Consider the following 21,712-nt stretch of genomic DNA (forward strand, 5'->3'; position numbering starts at 1 on the left):
CGAAAAAAACCTAACCCCCCCACCCCCCACCCCCCAAAAACCTAAACCCCCCTCCCCCCACACCCAAAAACCTAATCCTAATCCTAAACCTCCAAAAAAACTAACCCTAAAAGCTAAACTAGAATAAAAAAGCTAATTTTAAGCATGTAATGCACATTGTAATACATGTTATATTGCACATGTGCACTACTATAATAATAGTATTGAAAACAAGACGACACCATAAATCTTTTTTTATGTCATAAAAAATATGCTCGAATATACTTGAATGAAAGATAAGAAAATTTGTGATCTTATGGTGCCATTTTTGTTTTAAAATGATAACGTATGGAGAAATGGGAAATGTTTGAAAAGTTATATATTTTTTGTTCTAATTTTACCTCTCCTTCATTAAAAGTCTTCCCCCCTCGATTTTAATTAATTTTCTAGTTTTCACAATAACTAGTGGTTTTCATTTGAACCTCTTCCCTATTGAGTAGATCTTTTATCACAACAAAAATCACACATGACCAACTAAAATACTTTATCACACTCCAAATCCGGTCCACCGGATCTCTTCTCCAACAATCACACTTCTCAGATCGATCCATCAATCGCTATATTCTAGAGAGAAATCAGGAGTGAGAATGTTCAAATTCCTGAAAGATGTCGTTGCCGGATCTACTGCCGGCGTTAAAGATCTGCCGTACAACATCGGCGAACCTTATTCTTCCGCTTGGGGCTCCTGGACTCACTCTCGCGGCACCTCTAAGGTATCATCCATACATATACACCTGTAACTCTATCTATATGCAGTTTTATCCGTTTAATCTGTTGAATTGTGTGATTGAATGTTGGAACAACGAGTTTGACATTGTTTAGTGGATTTGATTTGAGATGTGTTTATCTAGTAGGATTGAAGGAATGAAGCTCGTTAGGGTTAGCGAATCGTCTTGATTGTATAGGTTGTGTTCTCTCTAGTTGGATTGTATAGTAATTTCTTCATTTTAGTGTGAGAATTTATGGCATACTGTTGTTTACAAGTAGCTTGATTGATTTTGGATAGTTAAGGCGTTAAGCAAAATGTTAACCTAGTAGGATTGAAGGACTGAGGTTCGTTAGGGTTAGCGAACTGTTATGATTCAGTGTTTTGTTTTTGTTAATTTGGCAGATGATATAAGTTGGGTTCTCTCTAGTTGGATTGTATAGCAGTTTGTTCATACTAGTGTGAGAATTTATGGCATACTGTTGTTTACAAGTAGCTTAGATTTGATTTTGGATAGTTTACAAGATGTTCATTTAGTAGGATTGAAGGACTGAAGCTCGTTAGCGTTAGAGAATCAAGTTGATTTAGTGTTTTGTTATTGTTAATTTGGCAGATGATGTAGGTTGTGTTCTCTGTTGTTGGATTGTATAGCAGTTTGTTCATATTAGTGTGAGAATTTATGGCATACTGTTTTTTACAAGTAGCTTGATTGATTTTGAATAGTTTACAAAATGTTAAATCTAGTAAGATTGAAGGACTGAAGCTCGTTAGGGTTAGAGAATCATCGTGATTCAGTGTTTTGTTATGATAATTTGGCAGATGATGTAGGTTGTGTTCTCTCTTGTTGGATTGTATATCAGTTTGTTCATGTTAGTGTGAGAATTTATGGCATACTGTTGTTTACAAGTAGCTTAGATTGATTTTGGATAGTTTACAAGATGTTCATCTAGTAGGATTGAAGGACTGAAGCTCATTAGTGTTAGAGAATCATCGTGATTCAGTGTTTTGTTTCGTTAATTTGGTAGATGATTTAAGTGGTGTTCTCTCTAGTTGGATTGAGAAAGAAGTTAATATAGTAGGATCAAGGTGCTGTTACACATGTCTGAACGGAACATATGCACCTGTAAGCGTATGTATATGAAATTTTCATCCGTTTAATCTGTTGAACTGTGTGATGAAATGTTTGAACGAATTTGACATTGTTTCACCGTATTGATTTCGGGTAGTTTAAGCAAAATGTTTATATAGTAGGATTAAGGGACTGAAGCTAGTTAGGGTTAGCGAATCATCTTGCTTGAGTGTTTTGTTTTGTTATTTTGGCAGATGACTTAAGTTGTGTTACCTACAACAATTAGTTGTTCTCATTAGTGTGAGAATTTATGGCATAATGTTGGTAGCTTGAGAAAGAAGTTCATGAGTAATTGGAACTGTCATCTTGTTTTTTTCCAGGTGGATGGATCTCCTGTATCAATATTTTCGCTCACGGGAAGTAATGCTGGTGATGGACGTATAGCTGCCGCCCGCAATGGTGTCAAACGGCTTCGAACAGTGAGTTACTCATCTCGAGCTAAATTAATGGGATTTTTCATGATTATTCATCTGAATATGAAAATTGTTGATATATGATCCTTTTCATTTGTATACATGTAATGTACATTTATTTTTACATGTGGTGATCTTCTTGTAAATTGTAATACTGTATTTGTTGCAAGTGAAATAAGTCTATAAACTGTTGATTTCAGGTCAGACATCCAAACATTTTATCGTTTCTTCATAGTACTGAGGCTGAAGTAATTGATGGCTCCTCTACAAAGCTCACTATATATATTGTCACTGAACCTGTTATGCCACTCGCGGAAAAAATCAAGGAATTAGGATTGCAAGGTACACAAAGGTACATAGGCTCATATCTAACTGATCTTCTTGTTTTCTCCTTCCATATGTTATATTTGCTTCACTCATTTTTGGTATATGCTATTGTTTCATGTTATGTAATTCTGCAATTCATCTGTCAACTCTTACTGTTTTCTGACATCAGAGACGAATATTATGCCTGGGGCCTGCACCGGATAGCAAAAGCTGTGAGCTTCCTCAATAACGATTGCAAACTTGTGAGTACTATCATCTGAACTGTAAATTATATATCTCATTGTGTGACATGACTTACTTGTTTGTAGCCATTGAACATTGAAGTGATGAATTAATATTCACTTTTTTGGTTACGTTCAGGATCTGTATCTGTTGCCTTTTTGTAGTTGTGAATTATTGTATTGTATCACTATTCACTAGGCACAATATTCGTTTGTAATAATTAAGATCCTTCCCTACAAACATTAGAGTTACAAATTTAGCATTAGATATGTATATATAGTCCACCAACTGGGGTAGCCCAGTTGGCCACCGACACCCACCTCTTCCCAGAGGTACCGGGTTGGAAGATCCCCAAGAGTCTTTGGGAATTTTGGTTTATATTGTTCAATGTAAGCATTGGAACTAGAAGTCCTAGAGGTGGAAAAACGACCAGATCGGTGTGGTTGGGTAAAGTCCATCTGGTAATTTATGGGCATGAGGCAATAGAGGTTGCGTTGACATGAAACACTTTTTTGGTCCAAAATTTTCATCCTTTTACGACTAAGTCCAATATGGTTAGAGAAGTTATATATGTAGTTCCAATAATAAACTAGGTTATTGAGGTCGTGTGTGTGCGCGTGTTGCGTCGGTTCCAGTCCTAATGACTGGATTTAAACCTGAGACCTCTGGTAACGGGACTCATTTGGTTACCGCTGTGCCACCCGTTTAAGTTCATTCTTATCACAATAGAGATAGAACATAGCCGGAATTGACTTGTTCATAAGTATTTGATCCATTGTAATGCTTATACTGTAGAACAACATATGTCTATGTAAGCTGTAATTATAATGCTTGAGAACATTCTTGTTCGTTACAGTTTTTTTTTGAACGGCAATTCGTTACAGGTACATGGTAATGTTTGCTTGGCAAGTGTGGTTGTTACCAATACCTTGGACTGGAAGTTGCATGCTTTTGATGTTCTTTCTGAGTTTGATGGGAACAATGCATCTACAGGACCAATGCTGGTACATATTTATTCTCCACTTCCAATAAATGATGCTATATCACGCGGAAAAGGGTTCAAAGTTTAGGGTCATCTACATTTGTATTACTATTACCAAAGCAAGAGAAATCAGATATTCAATATAATATATGGGCTCATTACCCTGAACATTATAACATAATAAAACACATCTGAACCCTACTTTAAGCTAATTATATTATCTCATTACATTCAAGTTGTGCATGCTTCTCAAAACCTTAGAAAACTAGAGCTACATGTATTTGACTTTGATAAAAATATTTTGTCTCCAGCAATACGATTGGCTTATTGCCTCACAATACAAACCAATTGAGTTGGAAAAATCAGACTGGACTACCATCAGAAAATCTCCTCCATGGGCTATTGATTCTTGGGGTTTAGGTATGCCTCAGTTTTTTTTTTTTTTTTTTTTTTTTTTTTTTTTTTTAATCTGTATTACTCCAAAATGAATGATCTTATCATTTCTCACTGTCCATAGGGACAGTTCTTGTTCCAATTGGGCAATGTACTTGTGTGCATTTCTGTCGCAGACCTGCCTAATTGTAGTTGTTGATAAAAATAAATGCACATATCGAAGTTACTTTGTAGTAGAATTTTTTCATCCTATTCGTTAGTCTGTTTGGCATAGTTTGACATAATGATTAATAAAAGTGGGAGCATGCATGCCAATGCTGAATTGCTGATTATAAACAGACAGATCTATATGCAGCTATGTATGTCTCGTATGTACATCTATATTTTCAAAACTAATCTAATACTGGTTGTTGCCAGGTTGTTTCATTTATGAATTATTTTCGGGTTTAAAGTTAAGCAAGACCGAGGAGCTTCGCAATACAGCATCTTTACCAAAGGTCAGCATGTCATTCATTATGTTAGTGGGCTCGTAACTTCTTGATGCCCCTCAAAAGCTATAATTCTTCAGTTTGTATAATTAATTCTGGGTGTTTTGTTACGTTGGCTGTTTTTAAAGTATCTATTTTTGTTTGTTTCTTCATTGTTGTAGTCCCTACTTCCAGATTATCAGCGCCTATTGGGTTCTACGCCTTCTCGTAGGTTGAATCCGTCAAAGCTTGTGGAGAACTGTGGTTTGTGCCTATACATGCCTTGATTTTTGAATTTATGTACAATTTCTTTGAATACTAATAATGGTAGTTTAGCACTTTAACTCTACAAAAGAGACTTGCAATTAATATGATTTAGTCGTGTAATTAGAATGAAAGAAACTAGAGATACTTATATCTTGTGCATGTGGGCTAAACACAACTAAACCATAAAAGTATAATATTATATAATATATTTAACACTCTTTAGGTCATAAAATTATAATATATTTAACACTCTTTAGCTCATAATGTTGTATTCAGTAGTAGTTAGTAGCCCTTTCTTTTTAAAAGGGGAGTCGACTGCAGCTGTCAATAATAAATACCCAGGTTCAGTAATAAACACATTTTGGCTTTTGTGATTTAGTTCAACTTGTTCTTGAAATTTGCTAATCAACCAGTGTTGTTTGTATCGTATTGTGTGAATAATAGGTTACAAGTACAAGGTACATATGAAGATTAATGTTACTCATTGATACGCCCCGACATGTAACTTAAATTATTAAAAGAGACACCACGATTATCAACTTAAAATAGTATAACATCATAAAAGACTTGGAGAGGTGAAGTAGTAGAAGTTGAGCTACATGTCAGTGGATTGAACCTTAAAACCTTAAGCTTTATTCAATTGTACCGTCTGTGTTTAAAAAAGCGCGCTTAAAGCGAGCGTGAAGCGCTGAAGCGCTGGAAAAACGCTTTTTGGGTCTGAAGCGTTACATTACGTGAAGCGAGCTTTAAGCGGCGAAGCGATGAAGTTGTGAAGCGACGCTCCAGCCAATCAGATCACCATTTGGGCCATTTTTTAAGCCCAACAGTCTTTACAAGGTACATATCGACCTTATATCGACGATATAGCGACTTCCTATGTGAAATCCGGCGACAAATTCCGGCGACGGAGTTGCTTTCAGCCGGAAACCAGGAAGAAGGGGGAAGAAGAAGAAGAGAGATGCTGAGAGCGGCTGCGTATCTGTCTTTTAGGCTTTTAGGGTTTTTATAAGTTAAGGTTTTTAAACATTTAACCCCTCTATCTTTCATTAGTTTACATTCAGTCCCTGAAATTCTAACTTTTTACTTAAAAAGTGTAAAGATAGTTTGTCTATTTAAACATTTAACCCCCTCTATCTTCAGTAGTTTACATTTGGTCCTTAAACTCTATATATAATATGGATAGCTATTTTTTATACATATATATAAAATTAACATTATATATAATTATATATAATATGGAGCGCTTCGTATACGTGAAGCTCTCGCTTCGCGCTTGAAGCTTCGCTTAAAGCTTTTGGAACCAAAACGCTTCGGAGCGCTTCGCGCTTTTTTAAACCAAGTGTACCGTTAAGATAGTAAAGCTTGTTTTAATTGTATGGTTAATGGGTAGAGCTTGGTTTAAAAAAGCGCGAAGCGCTCCGAAGCGTTTGGTTCCAAAAGCTTTAAGCGAAGCTTCAAGCGCGAAGCGAGAGCTTCACGTATACGAAGCGCTCAAAATAAAAAAAAATATATTGTACACATCAATATGACCTATTCTACTTGTTAATCAATAACAAACACAAAAACATGATTAAAAAACACACTTAACACATAAAAAACATAGTTAAAACATAAATTAAAGTCGAAACACACTTAGGGTAAAGAAACAGGCCTCATTTAACCCTATTTAAAGACGGTTGGGCTTAAAAAATGGCCCAAATGTGACCTGATTGGGCTGAAGCGTCGCTTCAAACCATCATCGTTTCGCGCTTAAAGCTCGCTTCACAGCGCTTCACGTAATGTAACGCTTCAGACCAAAAAAAGCGATGTTTCCAGCGCTTCAGCGCTTCACGCTTAAAGCTCGCTTTAAGCGCGCTTTTTTAAACACAGGGGTAGAGTATGAATAAGTTAGCAAACCTTATTAACCGCATATGACCAAGAAAGAGTGCCATATTAAAGAGCCCAATTAGGCTGATTTGATCATCACCCCTCTTCCTCCCTTGATCAAATCACCAGAATTGTGTATACAGTGAGTGTCAGCAGCGGTGTCAGTCACTGTCAGCTAGGGTTTTACAAGAGTTACTGGTGATTTGGCTCTGGAGTATTGACCAATGTTGTTTGTTTGTACAGTAACTTTTGAATAATAGGTTACAGATACACATTGATACCCTCTAGTCTATTCTAATACTATGAAGTGCATCTAGTCCAGTATTCGCTACATTTAGGAGAGTTTCACCTTGCTTATGTGCCTGCAGTTATGTTTCATATTTCAGTTTGCTTATCAGAAATGAAGCCTGAAGTTTCTAATGGTTTTTGTCTTGAGTATCTTGAAATGCCCTTTTTCCAAGATTATGCGATTGTTTTTGTCTTATATAATAAAAAGTTTTGAACTTTTTATGGCAGAATTTTTCCAGAACAAGTTGGTGGATACAATTCATTTTATGGAAATACTTAATTTGAAGGACAGTGTTGAGAAGGATACCTTTTTCCGGAAGCTTCCAACTCTAGCAGAGCAGTTGCCTCGTGAAATTGTACTAAAGAAGGTATTATTATTTTAGTATAATACTATAATGTGCCAGGTAGGTTTTATATTATCTTAATTTCAAATGTATGTTTTATTCTGGATTTGCAGTTACTTCCTTTGCTCGCTTCTGCGTTAGAATTTGGTTCAGCTGCTGCACCTGCTTTGACTCCGTTGTTAAAAATTGGCGCGTGGCTTTCTCCAGAAGAGTTCAACATGAAGGTGTTGTATATGTTTTACATTGTGGGCTATGCAGTCAATCTCGGCTATATATCAGTGATATATCACTGATATCTCGGTTATCGGACCTTGGCTAGCATATCGGTTTGAAATATCGGTGGCGATAATATCGGCGATATATACCGATATATCGCCGATAACTTGTAATTCTGATATCGGTCGTCTCGCTGAGAATATCGATAGGCCCAACTAAGAAGTTAAAATTGGACAAATAAGTTGAAAACAGAATAAGAAACATACCTATTGGCACCTATCGACAACATATCGACCGTATAGCGACCTCCGGCGGCCAATTCCGACGCCTCTGCTGGAATTTCTGCTGTAAACCAGTGAGAATAGCGAGACAGCAAGAAGAAGAAGAAGAAAGTAGCGGCTGATGATGCGTGTGTTAGATTTTTAGGGTTAATTAAGTTTAAGTATTTCAACATTTAACCCCTCTATCTTTCACTAGTTTATATTTAGTCCTTTAAACTTGTAATATTTTACATAAAAAGCATATTATTAGTTTGTGTATATAAACATTTAACCCCTCTATCTTCACTAGTTTACATTTGGTCCTTAAACTTACAAATCTATGCATAAAAAGTATAAACTTAACATTATATATATAAATTTATATAGGTTCTATATGTATATATACGTGTGTGTGTATATATATATATGCACTATATTATAAATTACCGATATCCCACCGCAATAACCGATATCTCAAATATCGGTCCTTGACCGATATCCGATATCTTTCCGCATTAACTGCATAGATTGTGGGTATTCTGTCATTAGTTTACTTACTTTTGTTTCTGAATGTAGGTCTTGCCAACGTTAGTGAAACTTTTTGCCTCCAATGACCGAGCTATTAGAGTTGGTCTCTTGCAGCATATTGATCAATACGGGGACGCATTTACTGCTCAAGTTGTTGATGAACAAGTAAGACTTAAATACTAGTTACTAGAGATGGCAAAATGCAACGGTCTGGCAGGTTGGGTAATGAGTCAAAACGGGTAATTTTGGTATGCGCTAGTCTCGGTTGGGTTGACCCAAAACACTTACCTAACTTTTGTTTTTATGTATAGTTTTGTGAATTATGATCACATTATTATGCTATTTTAATAATCTTTTCAATAAAATTATTTAGGTCTTTTCATTAAAATTACCATTTGGACACTTTTTGACCCTGTCAAACCATTTCTTTTTTGCTAGCTTTTTTAGATTTATCTCGTGCCATACGTTACCGATGAAAGTAACCAGAATCAACTCAATTAATAAGTAAATGAGGCGAAGTGTCACTTTTAACTAGCATTTTCACTTGCAAACAAGCTGATCTGTCTTAAACCTTGATAAAAAAAATTGTGTGATGCTGTGTGTGATCAGGTCTACCCTCATATCGCCACTGGATTTTCAGACACATCTGCCTTTCTGCGTGAATTGACTCTAAAATCCATGCTTGTTCTTGCTCCAAAGGTATGCTCATCTTTCACTCTCTCTGTTATCTTTCTTTTTTTCTCGTTTCTGTCTGACGCTGTTACATGTTTGTTGATGACTATTAGTCAATATGTTTAGTATAGTGGCCCGGTCCTAATTAACATTAGCCGGCCCTAATTAGGGTTTTGTATTCTCTATGTATACCTGCTATTGTACAATATTAGATCACACAATAATACAAATCATTCTTTACCAAGTTTAACTTGGTATCAGAGCCTCTCCTTTTTTTTTCTTTCTTCTTTTTTTGTTCCTGCCGATCACCTTCCTCACAGATCCACAGATCTGCTTCTCTGCCGACAGCAAACCCTAAACAGACTTTCAGTTATGGCAGATCTGACCCCTTTCTCCACAACCGACAAAACAGCCCATAACTCCCACAAGTTTGGGTTTACCTTATCCCCTACAAATTATGGCTACTGGAAGGCTATGGTTGAACCCTTTCTTATGACAAACGGCCTGATCGGATATGCTGATGGGAGCATCCCTTGTCCTCCATCAACAGTTACTACTCAACAGCCTTCTTCTGGTAAAGAAGGTGACGCTCCTCCTGCTGCCATTAAGCCCAATCCGAACTACACGGTTTGGCAAGCCAATGATGCACACGTTCGTATGCTGATTATGTCCACCATCTCTGAGGCATCATTCCAACACGTTCAAGGTACTACATCACGTGATTTATGGCTTTCTCTTCAACGTGCTTATGCCCCTCACACTACTTCAAGGGAATTTACCCTCAAAACACAATTGTTGAAGATACAAATGAAAGGAGACGAAACTGCTCCTGCCTATCTTGCGAGGGCTCAAGAATATGCGAATGCCCTCGCTAACATCGGTGCACCAATGACGGAAAAAGAGATTGTGATGTTAGTTGTTGGTGGTCTTCGTGAAGAATACAATCCTGTTAAACAAGGTCTTCTCACCAGAGATTTCGAAGCTGTCTTTTCTGAACTCCCTGCTCTTCTTGCTGATTATGATTTTATGATCAAGAAACCAGTCCCGGAGATGCCCTCGCCCAGGCATACACGGCTGCTACAGCAGCCGGTTCTCCCTTGGTCCCTAATGATACGGTTCAGGCTCTCCAGCAACTTGTTGCTCGTCTTGGTTTCCAGTTACAACCTACTTCTGGCGCACCTCAACCCTCGGCTTCTCAAGCCTTTTACACAAACAGGACTGGTCCGAATAACAACACTCGAGGTAGAGGCGGTTATCGTGGCCGTGGAGGTCGCAACAACTACAACAACAACAACTACAACCGCAACCAGGGAGGCAGTCGAAACCCAAGTCAGTTCAGTTGGGCTTCTAATCAGAACATGGTTTATGGCTCTTGTAACAGGTGCGGAATCGGTCACCTGCCTTCTCAATGCCCAAATCGGGACCCGTCTACCATTCGGACACGTCAGCCGTCCGCCAATTATGCTGATCATCGCTCTCAAGCATCCACTTCCTAGCTGCCAGACACCGGCTCAAACAGTCACGTTGCTCCAGACATGTCGGGCTTTGACTCCGCCGAGCCTTACTACGGTGAGGACAATCTACACGTTGGTAATGGTAAAGCTCTTCCTATACTACACATTGGTTCCTCAAAAATCCACTCACCTAACAAAACCTTTTCCCTTAAAGATGTTCTTCATGTTCCAGAAATTAAGAAACACCTTCTGTCTGTTCAAAAATTCTGTCATGATAATAACGTTTTCTTTGAATTTCATTCTACTTTTTTTTGCTGTGAAGGACACGTCTACACGCATTACCCTCCTCACGGGTCCAAGTGATGGTGGCCTTTACAAAATCAACCTTCCAATCAATCAACCAATTCCAAAAGTTGCTTTTTCAACCACTCGAGCTTCAACAACCACATGGCATCAACAACTGGGACATCCACACTCCCAGCTTTTTCAGACTATGCTTTCTAAATATTGTTTACCTATTTCTAGCAAAGACTTTGATTTTCATTGTAATTCTTGTTCTATTGGCAAATCATCGAAACTTCATTTACCATCTTCTGATTATAAAAGTAGTCATGTTTTGGATTTACTCTTTTGTGATGTGTGGGGGCCCGCACCGGTCACCTCCTTTGATGGACATACTTATTTTCTTTTGTGTGTGGATCATTTTTCAAAATTCATGTGGTTGTTTCCTTTAAAACGTAAATCAGATGTCTTTGACGTATTCAAACATTTTGTTACCATGGCCGAACGACAATTTTCGACCAAAATCAAATCAGTCCAAACCGATTGGGGAGGAGAATTCTGAAGTCTCTCGCCCTTCTTTGCCTCTCTTGGCATTATACATCGACTCTCTTGTCCTCACACCAGTGAACAAAACGGTGTGGTTGAGCGTCGTCACCGTCATGTTGTGGAAACCGGCCTTACATTAATGGCCCAAGCCCATGTTCCACAACGCTTTTGGCATTACGCCTTTGAAACCGCAGTCTACTTAATCAATCGCATGCCATCTCGTACCAACTCCACTACTTCCCCGTTCGAGCATCTTTTTCATCATAAACCCGATTTCTCCTTCCTCAGAATTTTTGGATGCCAATGCTACCCTTATCTTCGTCCTTATAATCCACACAAAATGGATCTTCGATCCACTTCGTGTATCTTCCTCGGGTATTGCACCTCTCATCATGGATATCGGTGTTTTGATCCGGTTTCCGAACGTATCTACATTGCCCGTCACGTTCGATTTAACGAGTCCCTTTTTCCATTCTCTGTCACCAAAACTACACCCTCTTCTCCTACACCACCCACTGCACATACATCTAACCCTTACGTCTCATCTTATCCTACACCACCCACTGCTGATACATCTAACCCACCAGTGCCCAATCCCACATCCGAGCCTATACCCTCCACACCCTCATCTCCTATACCTGAACCACTTATTCCACAACCTCCTCATACTCAGCAACCTGCTTCCTCACCTACCTCATTACCAACCCACACAAACTCGCAAACACCTCACACCGAAATTCCAACTCAAACCTATTCTCGCCGAACCACCGACGCCCCACCCTCCTCCGCTTTTGACCGATTCACCAAAACTGTTGCTCCCACTCCCACCACACCTCCCACTCAAACCGCAAATCCCTCCCAAACACCACCTCCTCGTCAGCGCCCACCTAACCTTCGCCAAAATCCTAAACAAACCAAATCCTTCAAACCCGCATCTTTTCACACCTCCACACCTTTCGCTGAGTCTGAACCAACCTCCTTTACCACTGCCAACGCGGACCCTCACTGGCGTAAGGCTATGGCCGATGAATACTCGGCACTCTTACGAAACGAAACTTGGACATTAGTTCCACGGGCACCAAACACAAATGTGGTCGATTGCAAATGGGTCTATAAAATTAAACGGGATCAACATGGGGCCATTCAGCGTTATAAAGCGCGTCTTGTTGCTAAAGGGTTTCGCCAACAACAAGGTATTGATTACACAGAGACCTTTAGTCCAGTGGTTAAAGCCACCACTATTCGAGTAGTTCTCTCCATTGCTGTTTCAAAACAATGGTCTCTACGCCAGCTGGATGTTCAAAATGCCTTTTTGCATGGCGACTTAAAAGAAACAGTTTATCTACAACAGCCACAAGGATTTGTTGATCCTCATAGACCGAATCATGTCTGCTTGCTCCACAAATCCCTATACGGATTGAAGCAGGCACCGAGAGCCTGGTTTCAGCGCCTGTCAGCGGCCCTTTTTTCTCTCGGTTTTCAGGGGTCTAAAACTGACCCCTCTTTATTTATGTCGACGACATCGTCTTGACAGGTAACAACAACAAGGCTATTGATCAGGTTGTTAACAGTCTCAGTCACACCTTTGCCATACAGGACATGGGATCTTTGTCTTACTTCCTTGGTATTGAGGTCGCCCGACACGGCTTAGACATCGTTCTCTCACAAAAGAAGTACATCAACGACTTACTTGCTCGTGCCAACCTCTCTCGGGCCAAACCGGTTCCATCACCATGCACTACTAGTGCCCCATTATCTCTTGGTGACAGTGACCCATTTGACGATCCAGTAAAATATCGCCAAATGATGGGTGCCCTTCAGTATGTCACTCTCTCTAGACCAGATATCACCTTTGCTGTCAATAAGGTTTGCCAGTTCATGCAGTCGCCAACCGTGAATCACTGGTCTGCTGTCAAGCGTATTCTACGCTACCTCCATGGAACCGCCGATCATGGGTTGTTACTCTCAAAATCCTCCTCTTGTGTGCTTCATGCATATACAGACACGGCTTTCAATGCCTTGAGTGCCTTCTCTGATGCAGACTGGGCTGGATGCCCTGTTGACCGTCGATCCACGGGAGGGTATGCTATCTATCTTGGATCGAACCTCGTCTCATGATCTGCACGAAAACAAAAGACAGTCTCTCGTTCATCTACAGAATCAGAATATAAGGCACTCGCTGATACGGTAGCGGAAGTAACTTGGCTTGAAACACTTCTCCGTGAACTCCGTGTTCCTATTTGCTCAGCCCCAAACTTATGGTGTGACAACCTAGGGGCTACTTACTTATCGTCTAATCCGGTCTTTCATGCGCGGACAAAGCACATAGAGGTTGACTTTCACTTTGTAAGAGAAAAGGTTGCTCAGGGGGCCCTATCAGTTCAGTTTATTTCAACAAACGATCAGATTGCTGACGTCTTCACAAAACCGCTCTCATCTGAACGATTTCTCTTCTTGAAGTCCAAGCTAAGGGTCGTTCCCCGGCCTTAGCTTGAGGGGGGATATTAGTCAATATGTTTAGTATAGTGGCCCGGCCCTAATTAACATTAGCCGGCCCTAATTAGGGTTTTGTATTCTCTATATATACCTGCTATTGTACAATATTAGATCACACAATAATACAAATCATTCTTTACCAAGTTTTTCTTGGTCATATAACATATATGACCAGTTTTCTGCTGCTCTGATATTGGTTAAAACATAATGGACGGTTATATAACTCTTACTTTATGTCACTAATGTATGCTTTTGATAAATATGTAACTGATTTATCCATTGTAGTCATATAAGAACACATAGCTGATTTCCTTTTGCTCCAAATTCTACAGAATTACTCTTTCTATATCTTTTCTGCTTTTTTCAATATAGAAAAAGCATTTACAAAATATTAGTGGTTTGGCTTACCTGATCCATAAATCAGATATGAATGTTTTCCATGTGGGGTTATTTTTTGTTTTCGGCTTTATAGTCCACAAATTAAGTTAGGAAAAATGTATATAACAAAAGCAAAACAATCTTAAATGAAGATTTGGATAAAGGCATTCGTTGCAGTGTTGATGTGTTTTCCGACACTTTCACTTATCTATTGGAATGAAATGCAATTCATTTCGCTATTGTAGCTTGGAGTGTTCATCCGCATATCCTTTTATCAGTGAACTCCAGTTTGTATTTATTCTGCGTATTTTTAATATTATTGCATATCATTTGTATTTATTCTGCGTATTTTTAATATGCAGTTGTCTCAGCGCACTCTATCCGGATCATTCTTGAAATATCTTTCAAAGCTCCAGGTACTGCTATATTCGTAGTCATACTGTTACCATCATTCATGTGGTGATGATATTTTTCCTTAATGCTTTCAGTATTTATGCTTTTCTAGTGACTTATTTTTATTGTCGACATAGGTGGATGAAGAACCAGCAATTAGAACAAATACTACCATACTACTTGGGAATTTGGCTAGTCACCTCAATGAAGGGGTTAGTAAAGTTTTTGCTTTCTTTCTTGCCCATCATTATCATTCTCTTCTTGAAATATAAAGAAATGTGAAATAAATGAAACTGAGGCATTCATTGTCATTGGTACATTGCAGACAAGGAAGAGAGTTTTAATTAACGCGTTCACTGTTCGTGCATTGCGGGATACATTTTCTCCTGCCAGAGGAGCAGGTACAGTTTTAAATTTTCATCGTCTAAGTTTTTAGTTAACATTTATTAATGTTATCGTGGTTAACTCTTAATCGATTTATCTTTCCTACCTGAAGTTTGATAAGTTAACATATTTTTGGTGTTGGCAGGTATAATGGCCCTATGTGCAACTAGTTCTTATTATGATGCTCAGGAGATCGCTGCTCGTATTTTGCCCAATGTTGTTGTACTTCTTATAGATCCTGACAGGTTATTATCTTATCCTTGCTTTAGCAACATGACAGTACTTATGATTGTTTCTGTATATAAATGGTTGGTTTTGAATTTAACTAGTTTTATGCCCCGCGTTGTGGGGCGCTAAGCCAAATATTTCTTAGTTGGATAGGATGTATGCTTGTGTTTCGGTTACTTGTACATACTACTCTTAACATGATCTCAATAAAAATTACATCGAGACGTAGATAAAAATACGCTCGTCAAAGGATTTTTTTAATAAAGTTAAGGACTTGTAGAATACGTTTATTAAAGTCCAGGAGTAGTAGCGGTTGTCCACCAATAGCAAACGATCACTAATCCCCCAGGTTGGTTTGTCACGGTAGTAAGGGGAAAAAGCTAAAAGATGGAACACTAAAATGAATAAAAGTAGAGGGACTAAACACGCATATAAACAAAGTTAACCAATAAAAAGAAAGCTTTATAAAAACAGGGGGGCTAAACATGTATATTCGCATAGTTAAAGGTTTAAAAGCAAAATACATCATATATAAAAAAAGCCGCGTGTCAGAGCATGGGTGGGGCAGGTACTATTCCCGCTCATGCTCTTTGTATACATATAAAAATAAATAAATAATTTAAAGGTTTATAAATGTCTATAGTTTACCAGCATGTATGATCGTTTCCTATATATATAATATAGTCAAGCCATAACTACATACAGGCTCCTTTTCATATGTTCTGACTTGCAAATCTGATCTATGACTAAACGTGCTGCCTGCAGTGATGTTCGATCAAAGGCCTTTCAAGCAGTTGAACAGTTCTTGCAGATAGTGAAGCAGTTTCACGAAAAGGTGTGTGTGTGTTTTTTGCTACTTTGTTGATGCTTTAATGAACGCCCCGCTTGCGGTATGCTCATATAATGTATATATGTGTGGGCGCTCGGGGGCAAAAGTGAAAGTGCACTTATTTTAACGTTATTTTACTACTTTCGTGAAAATAACGTTAAAAAGGGGATGGTTAATCATGCACCATGTGGTGGCATTTATAGCCAAAAGACAAGGGCTACATGCACTAATCAGCATTTGTCTCAATTGCTGAGTGTTATGTGCCTTATGTCCAAGGCTTGATGCAAAACTACTATCGAGCCGGGGGTCTCATTGGAAGCAGCCTCTCTATTCCTACGCGGTAGAGGTAAGGCTGTCTACATCTCACCCTCCTCAGACCCTACCTTAGCTTTGCTATTGGTGGGATATACTGAGTATGATGATGATTCTGATGTTGATGCTTTAATGGAATTTGTTTCTCAATTGATTCATTCCTTTTCCTTAAGGCATTTGAAAGTCAAGATAAATAGAAAACCCACTTGTGGTGAGAAAACCCAGGAAACTCTAAGCTCCCGAGATTTTTTTTGAAAAAAATTACACATGTAATATACATGTTTTTAAGGGTTTTGAGCAAAAAAATGCCGACCAAATTTAAAAAAAAACAAGTTTTTGTGTAACATATGTTACACATACATTCATGTGTAACATATGTTACAGCCGCGTTGCGCAAAACTTGTTTATTTTTTAAAAAAAATCTGGTCGGCGCTTTTTTTTATTTTATTTTTTTGCTCAAAACCCTTAAAAACATGTACGTTACGTGTGTAATTTTTTTCAAAAAAAAATGTCGGGAGGTTAGAGTTTCCTAGGTTTTCTCAATTAAAAGGGTTTTCTCCCAATACTTACATTATATATATTTTATTGAACGATTTAGTAATATATATATATATATATATAGAGTGTATCTTCTCAAGGTTGGGCCTGAAATGTTGGTAAAGCTCTTGGATGAACACAACATTGTAATACATTTAACAATGAGTCGCTTTTATATGTTTTTTTGTAGACAAATGCTGGAGATAGCACTGAACTATCAAGCTCAGGAATCTCATCACTTCCTGACAATGGAAGTATACTAGGGTATGCTTATTTGATTTATTATGTATGCTGTGTCAAAAAATCTTATACGGTTGGTTATTTCTTACAACTGGATGCATTCTTTTTACAGTTAAAATTTGGTTTATGGTTGATCTCAAACGTTGTTGATTTGGTCAAATAAAAAAATAGTTAAAAAGGTAACGAGTCACATAGATTTAGCGGGTCAATAATGCATACAACTTTTCAAAAACTTGTATTTTTTCCACCCCTAATTAAAATTCGTGCTCGACTGTCGGTTAAGTACTAAGTAGCTTCAATTTGGTTACCTGTTTGATCAACGTCCTTTTGACTCGTTCATTAAACTTGATCTCTTTGTGAACCGTATCTTATTGTTTTATTTACAGTGTAAAGATCAAATGCAAATGGGTCTTAACATACAAAGTGAAGGGAGGGAATTTTTTTCCCATCTACTTAAGCATGATGTTTTGTTGCAAAATGTAAAAAAAAAAAATAAAAATTGTGTATTTACTCTAGTAGAGTAATTATGTGTAATTACTCTAGCATAGTTATTAAAGGCGCGAGGCGCGCTCAGGGCGACTTGTTGGGCCCGGGGCTTTATTTGCGCCTAGGCGCGCCTGGGCGCTCACTTTAATAACTATGCAGAAGATTATGAACTAACCTGAAGATTAAAGGCGCGAGGCGCACTCAGGGCTATTTGTTGGGCCCGGGGCCTTATTTGCGCCTAGGCGTGCCTGGGCGCTCGCTTTAATAACTATGTACTCTAGGGTAATTATAATTAATCTCCTAGTGTAAATACACAATTTTTATTTTTTTTACATTTTGCAACTAAACATCGTGCTTTAGTAGATGGGGAAAAAATTCAAAAAAAAAAATAAATAAAAATAAAAAAATTCCCTCCTTCGGTTTGTATGTTAAGACCAATTTGTATGTTAAGACTCATTTGTACCGGAACCTAACCCTTATCTCTTCTACATGTCTTGGGTTTCTTATAACTTCACATATTTTCTTTTATATAAATGAAGCGTCTTTCTAATTTAGTTGCTGAATAACTTTTATATGGTTCATGTAGTGCACTTAGTTAGTTATATCATTACAATTCTCTCCCTTAGTAGAAAGATAACTAGATTTTTAATTGCATCCCTGACATGAAATCACAGATGGGCAATGAGCTCATTATCTATCAAAGGAAAACCTACCGATCATACTCCACATTTGTCTGCAAGTTCCAGTGCACCTAATATTTCTGCTGTCCCCAATGCCAGCTCAGGTAATCATGCATCATTTTTTTTAGAGTTAATTGCTCGGATGGTCCCTGTGGTTTCAACTTTTTTCACGTTTAGTCCCCACCTTTTGAAAATAGCAGGTATGCTCCCTATGGTTTGTCATTTTGTTACTTGGATAGTCCCTGAGTAGATGTCAGTTAGTTTGAAAATAGCAGGTATGCTCCCTATGGTTTGTCATTTTGTTACTCGGATAGTCCCCAGAGTAAATGTTGGGGGACTATCCGAGTAACAAAATGATAAACCATAGGGAGCATACATGCTATTTTCAAAATGTGGGGACTAAACGTGAAAAAACGTGAAACCACAGGGACCATCCGAGCAATTAACTCTTTTTTTTATACAGGTGGTAAAATGTCAATTAATAACTTGATATTTGAAACTTTTTTTGGGGGTGTTATGATAGCGGTGGCAGATGTCCAAAGTACAGGACTGGTGCGTGCGTCTTCAACTGCTGACATGGCGGATCAACCTGCACCTGAGTCGCCTACCTCCACAGCTACCGATGGATGGAGTGAGCTTGATAACGGTATTATTGCTGAAGATCATGCGAATGATAAAGATGGCTGGGACGATTTTTTGCCTCTTGAAGAAGAATCAAACCCGTCCCCTGCTCTTGCAAGTATCCAAGCTGCTCAAAAGCGACCCGTTGCACAGACGAAACCACAAGGTAATATACTAATATCCTATTGTATTTTTTGTTACAACTTTTGGAATATATCTGGCTCAGTTTCTATTAGAGGGACCTGAAACTGTCCAAAAATTTCAAAAAAATCTTGTACAATTACATGTCAAAATCAATAACAAAAATTATACTCTTCCAATAATAATCTATTTCTAATACCAAGATTTAGGAGGTTTTATGCATTAAAAACACTTTACAGACTACTTCTAATCCATTTGATCCGTTTAATTTTTAGCTGTTTTTCTTTTTAAATCCAACCTTTTGACCCGTAGATAAAAATAATCCAAAATACAAGTAACTTGTTGATATTGCCACCTCTGGTATTTATTAGTTGCCATTTGAAGAATGTTAGCCTTGTGTTTAATAACTTATAGTTATAATTTATTCTTGTGGATTTTTAACATGGATTTTTTTTCGTAATGTAATTATTGGTTTTCTTCCACATAATTTTAAAGTTGAAAATATCAACACGTTTATATTAAAAGTCAAAGTTTAATAAATGATTGTTAAAAAAAAAAGTTTAATATTATCCAAAGGTATCAAGATTTCCAGCATGTTCATAATCCATGTAAAATTCTTCATTTAGATTCCAAGCACATTTGAAAAAAAATGGTTTGGTTGGGTAATGAGTCACAACGAGTTACTTTTTGTACAGGTTCAAAAGCGTTGGGTTGACTCGAAACACTTTTCTATAAAAGTAAATCTCTTTTATGAATAAAAATATAATATAATTTTAAAATTTAGTTATTCATTAGTAATCTTATTTTCTGAATAAAATGATTTACGAGGTTTTATGCATACAAAAGTAACAAAACACATGTTGGTTGACTTTACTCGGTCAACCCCTTTGACCCTTTTGCTGTTTTAGAAATCTATTATTCTACATTTCTACTGGTGACATAAACATAACTCGAATCAACATGATTACATAAACTTCCTACAGTTTCAAATATGAGACCGAAAGCGACAACACATTCGATCAAAAACGAAGATGAAGACTTGTGGGGTTCAATTGCTGCCCCTCCTCCAAAAGTAAAACCAAGTGCCACCGCAATTGATGATGATGACCCCTGGGCCGCCATTGCAGCACCACCACCAACCACTCGGGCCAAGCCATTAGCTGCTGGACGGAGCCGAGGATCTAAACCTGCCGCTGCACCAAAACTGGGTGCTCAAAGGATAAACCGAACATCTTCGTCGGGAGTCTAATATTTTTATAGAGGATTGGGAAAATATGCAAAAAAGGGAAGAGATTTATACGAGGTATGTATGTATATTAGTGTTATTACCATTACCATTTAAATGGGTGTGTTTGTTTGTTTCGTGGGTATAAAAGTGAATTAAGGGTATGAGAAAACCCAGCAATATGGGTTTCTTCAAACCTATTTTGAGCTTGAGGGATTCTTTTTAATTTCGGTTTGTTTTAGATTTCATTTTACTAGGCCCGAAACTTTCTGGGTTTTTTACAATCACTTTTACTCACAAATATATAATCAATATTTCTATTTCTTTCAACGGGTAGAGAAACTTAATTCAAGTTTGAAATCAAATTTGGAAGTTTAAGGCGTGTTCACTTTGCTATGGAGTGTTGGAAATGGTTGGTGCAATAACCGGTCATCTGAATATTTTGTTCATGATGCTGAATACGAGAAAAACGCTCTTTGAAAGGCTTTAAAACATGAAGATCTTACTTTTGGTTACCCGTTAAGGAAAAAGTAAGGGGTCACGATGTAAAGAAGGTGACAACTATTTTAGGAATGGTATAAATAATGATTCCTTTCGTAGTAGGTTGAGTTATTAGTAGGGGAAAAGGATGTGGTCTAAACTCGGCTCATGTTTCTTATTGGTAACTCTTTAAACCCTTCAAGCTTCAAATTACGAAGGTCTAAAAGATTCAATGTCTATTATTCTTCAGCATTTATCATTCCTTCATCGTTTAGTGTCATAGGTGTTCTTTACATCAGTTGATAGTTACGTGTCTGCTCTTTGCAAAATATATAACATGTAACAGTTTGGCGTAATATTTCAGTTAAAAAATTTGTTCGATTCCAGTCTTTAACGAGTTAGTCAGTTGATGTGTCCGTAAAGTGTCTGTTCTATACAAAATATATAACGTTTAACAGTTTGGTGTAAGATTTCAGTTCAAAAATTAGTTCGATTCCAGTCTAGAACTGCATTAGTCCGAGCTGACAATATTTTGTTGCAAAAACAAAAACTTGAAAACCTAAACTGATTTACTAGACTAAAAGACATCATCCTCACTAATGACACGATCAGCACCAAATCAACATTCTCAGATATCCGATCTATTTATCACCAATTTATTCAATTAAACGACGTCATGAACAATGTCAGATTTCAAATCAAATATAGTCGACTAGTTACTTTTACAATCAACTAAACAAGCTCGGTGATGGATGATGCATATCTATGTTGCAACCAGGAGTGTTCAAACATCGACTGCAAGCCAACTAAACCGAAAACTAAACAATTAAAACCAAACCGAAGTACTTTCCAGTTTGGTTTTACAACTAAACCTAATTAGT

General features: G+C 37.7%; 1 protein-coding gene across 2 annotated transcripts; it reads left to right on the plus strand.

The window, feature by feature from the left end:
* The first annotated feature begins 506 nt into the window (after positions 1–506).
* Positions 507–20,628, plus strand: LOC110912772 (N-terminal kinase-like protein). Of its 2 annotated transcripts, none has more exons than XM_022157576.2 (21): positions 507–752; positions 2,195–2,293; positions 2,488–2,639; positions 2,784–2,856; positions 3,721–3,840; positions 4,130–4,238; positions 4,629–4,708; positions 4,861–4,942; positions 7,328–7,467; positions 7,557–7,667; positions 8,496–8,612; positions 9,057–9,146; positions 14,638–14,691; positions 14,806–14,880; positions 14,994–15,069; positions 15,198–15,297; positions 16,046–16,115; positions 17,149–17,222; positions 18,359–18,468; positions 18,888–19,151; positions 20,110–20,628. In XM_022157576.2, exons 1-21 carry the CDS (start codon positions 627–629, stop codon positions 20,373–20,375), a joined length of 2,388 nt encoding a protein of 795 aa, XP_022013268.1. In that variant the 5' UTR covers positions 507–626; the 3' UTR covers positions 20,376–20,628. The 2 variants fall into 2 exon arrangements, with proteins under 2 accessions (XP_022013268.1, XP_035839549.1); XM_035983656.1 differs by having other exon boundaries at positions 18,897–19,151.
* Positions 20,629–21,712: the final 1,084 nt, after the last annotated feature.

Source organism: Helianthus annuus, chromosome 15, assembly GCF_002127325.2.
Source record: "Helianthus annuus cultivar XRQ/B chromosome 15, HanXRQr2.0-SUNRISE, whole genome shotgun sequence".
NCBI lineage: Eukaryota > Viridiplantae > Streptophyta > Magnoliopsida > Asterales > Asteraceae > Helianthus > Helianthus annuus.

Excerpts from the sequence above, each read along its gene's own strand:
- LOC110912772 (XM_022157576.2), top strand. The coding sequence starts at position 627 with ATGTTCAAATTCCTGAAAGATGTCGTTGCCGGATCTACTGCCGGCGTT. Across the intron at positions 9,147-14,637 it reads TGCTTGTTCTTGCTCCAAAG|TTGTCTCAGCGCACTCTATC; the intron begins GTATGCTCATCT and ends TTTAATATGCAG. Across the intron at positions 14,692-14,805 it reads AATATCTTTCAAAGCTCCAG|GTGGATGAAGAACCAGCAAT; the intron begins GTACTGCTATAT and ends TTGTCGACATAG.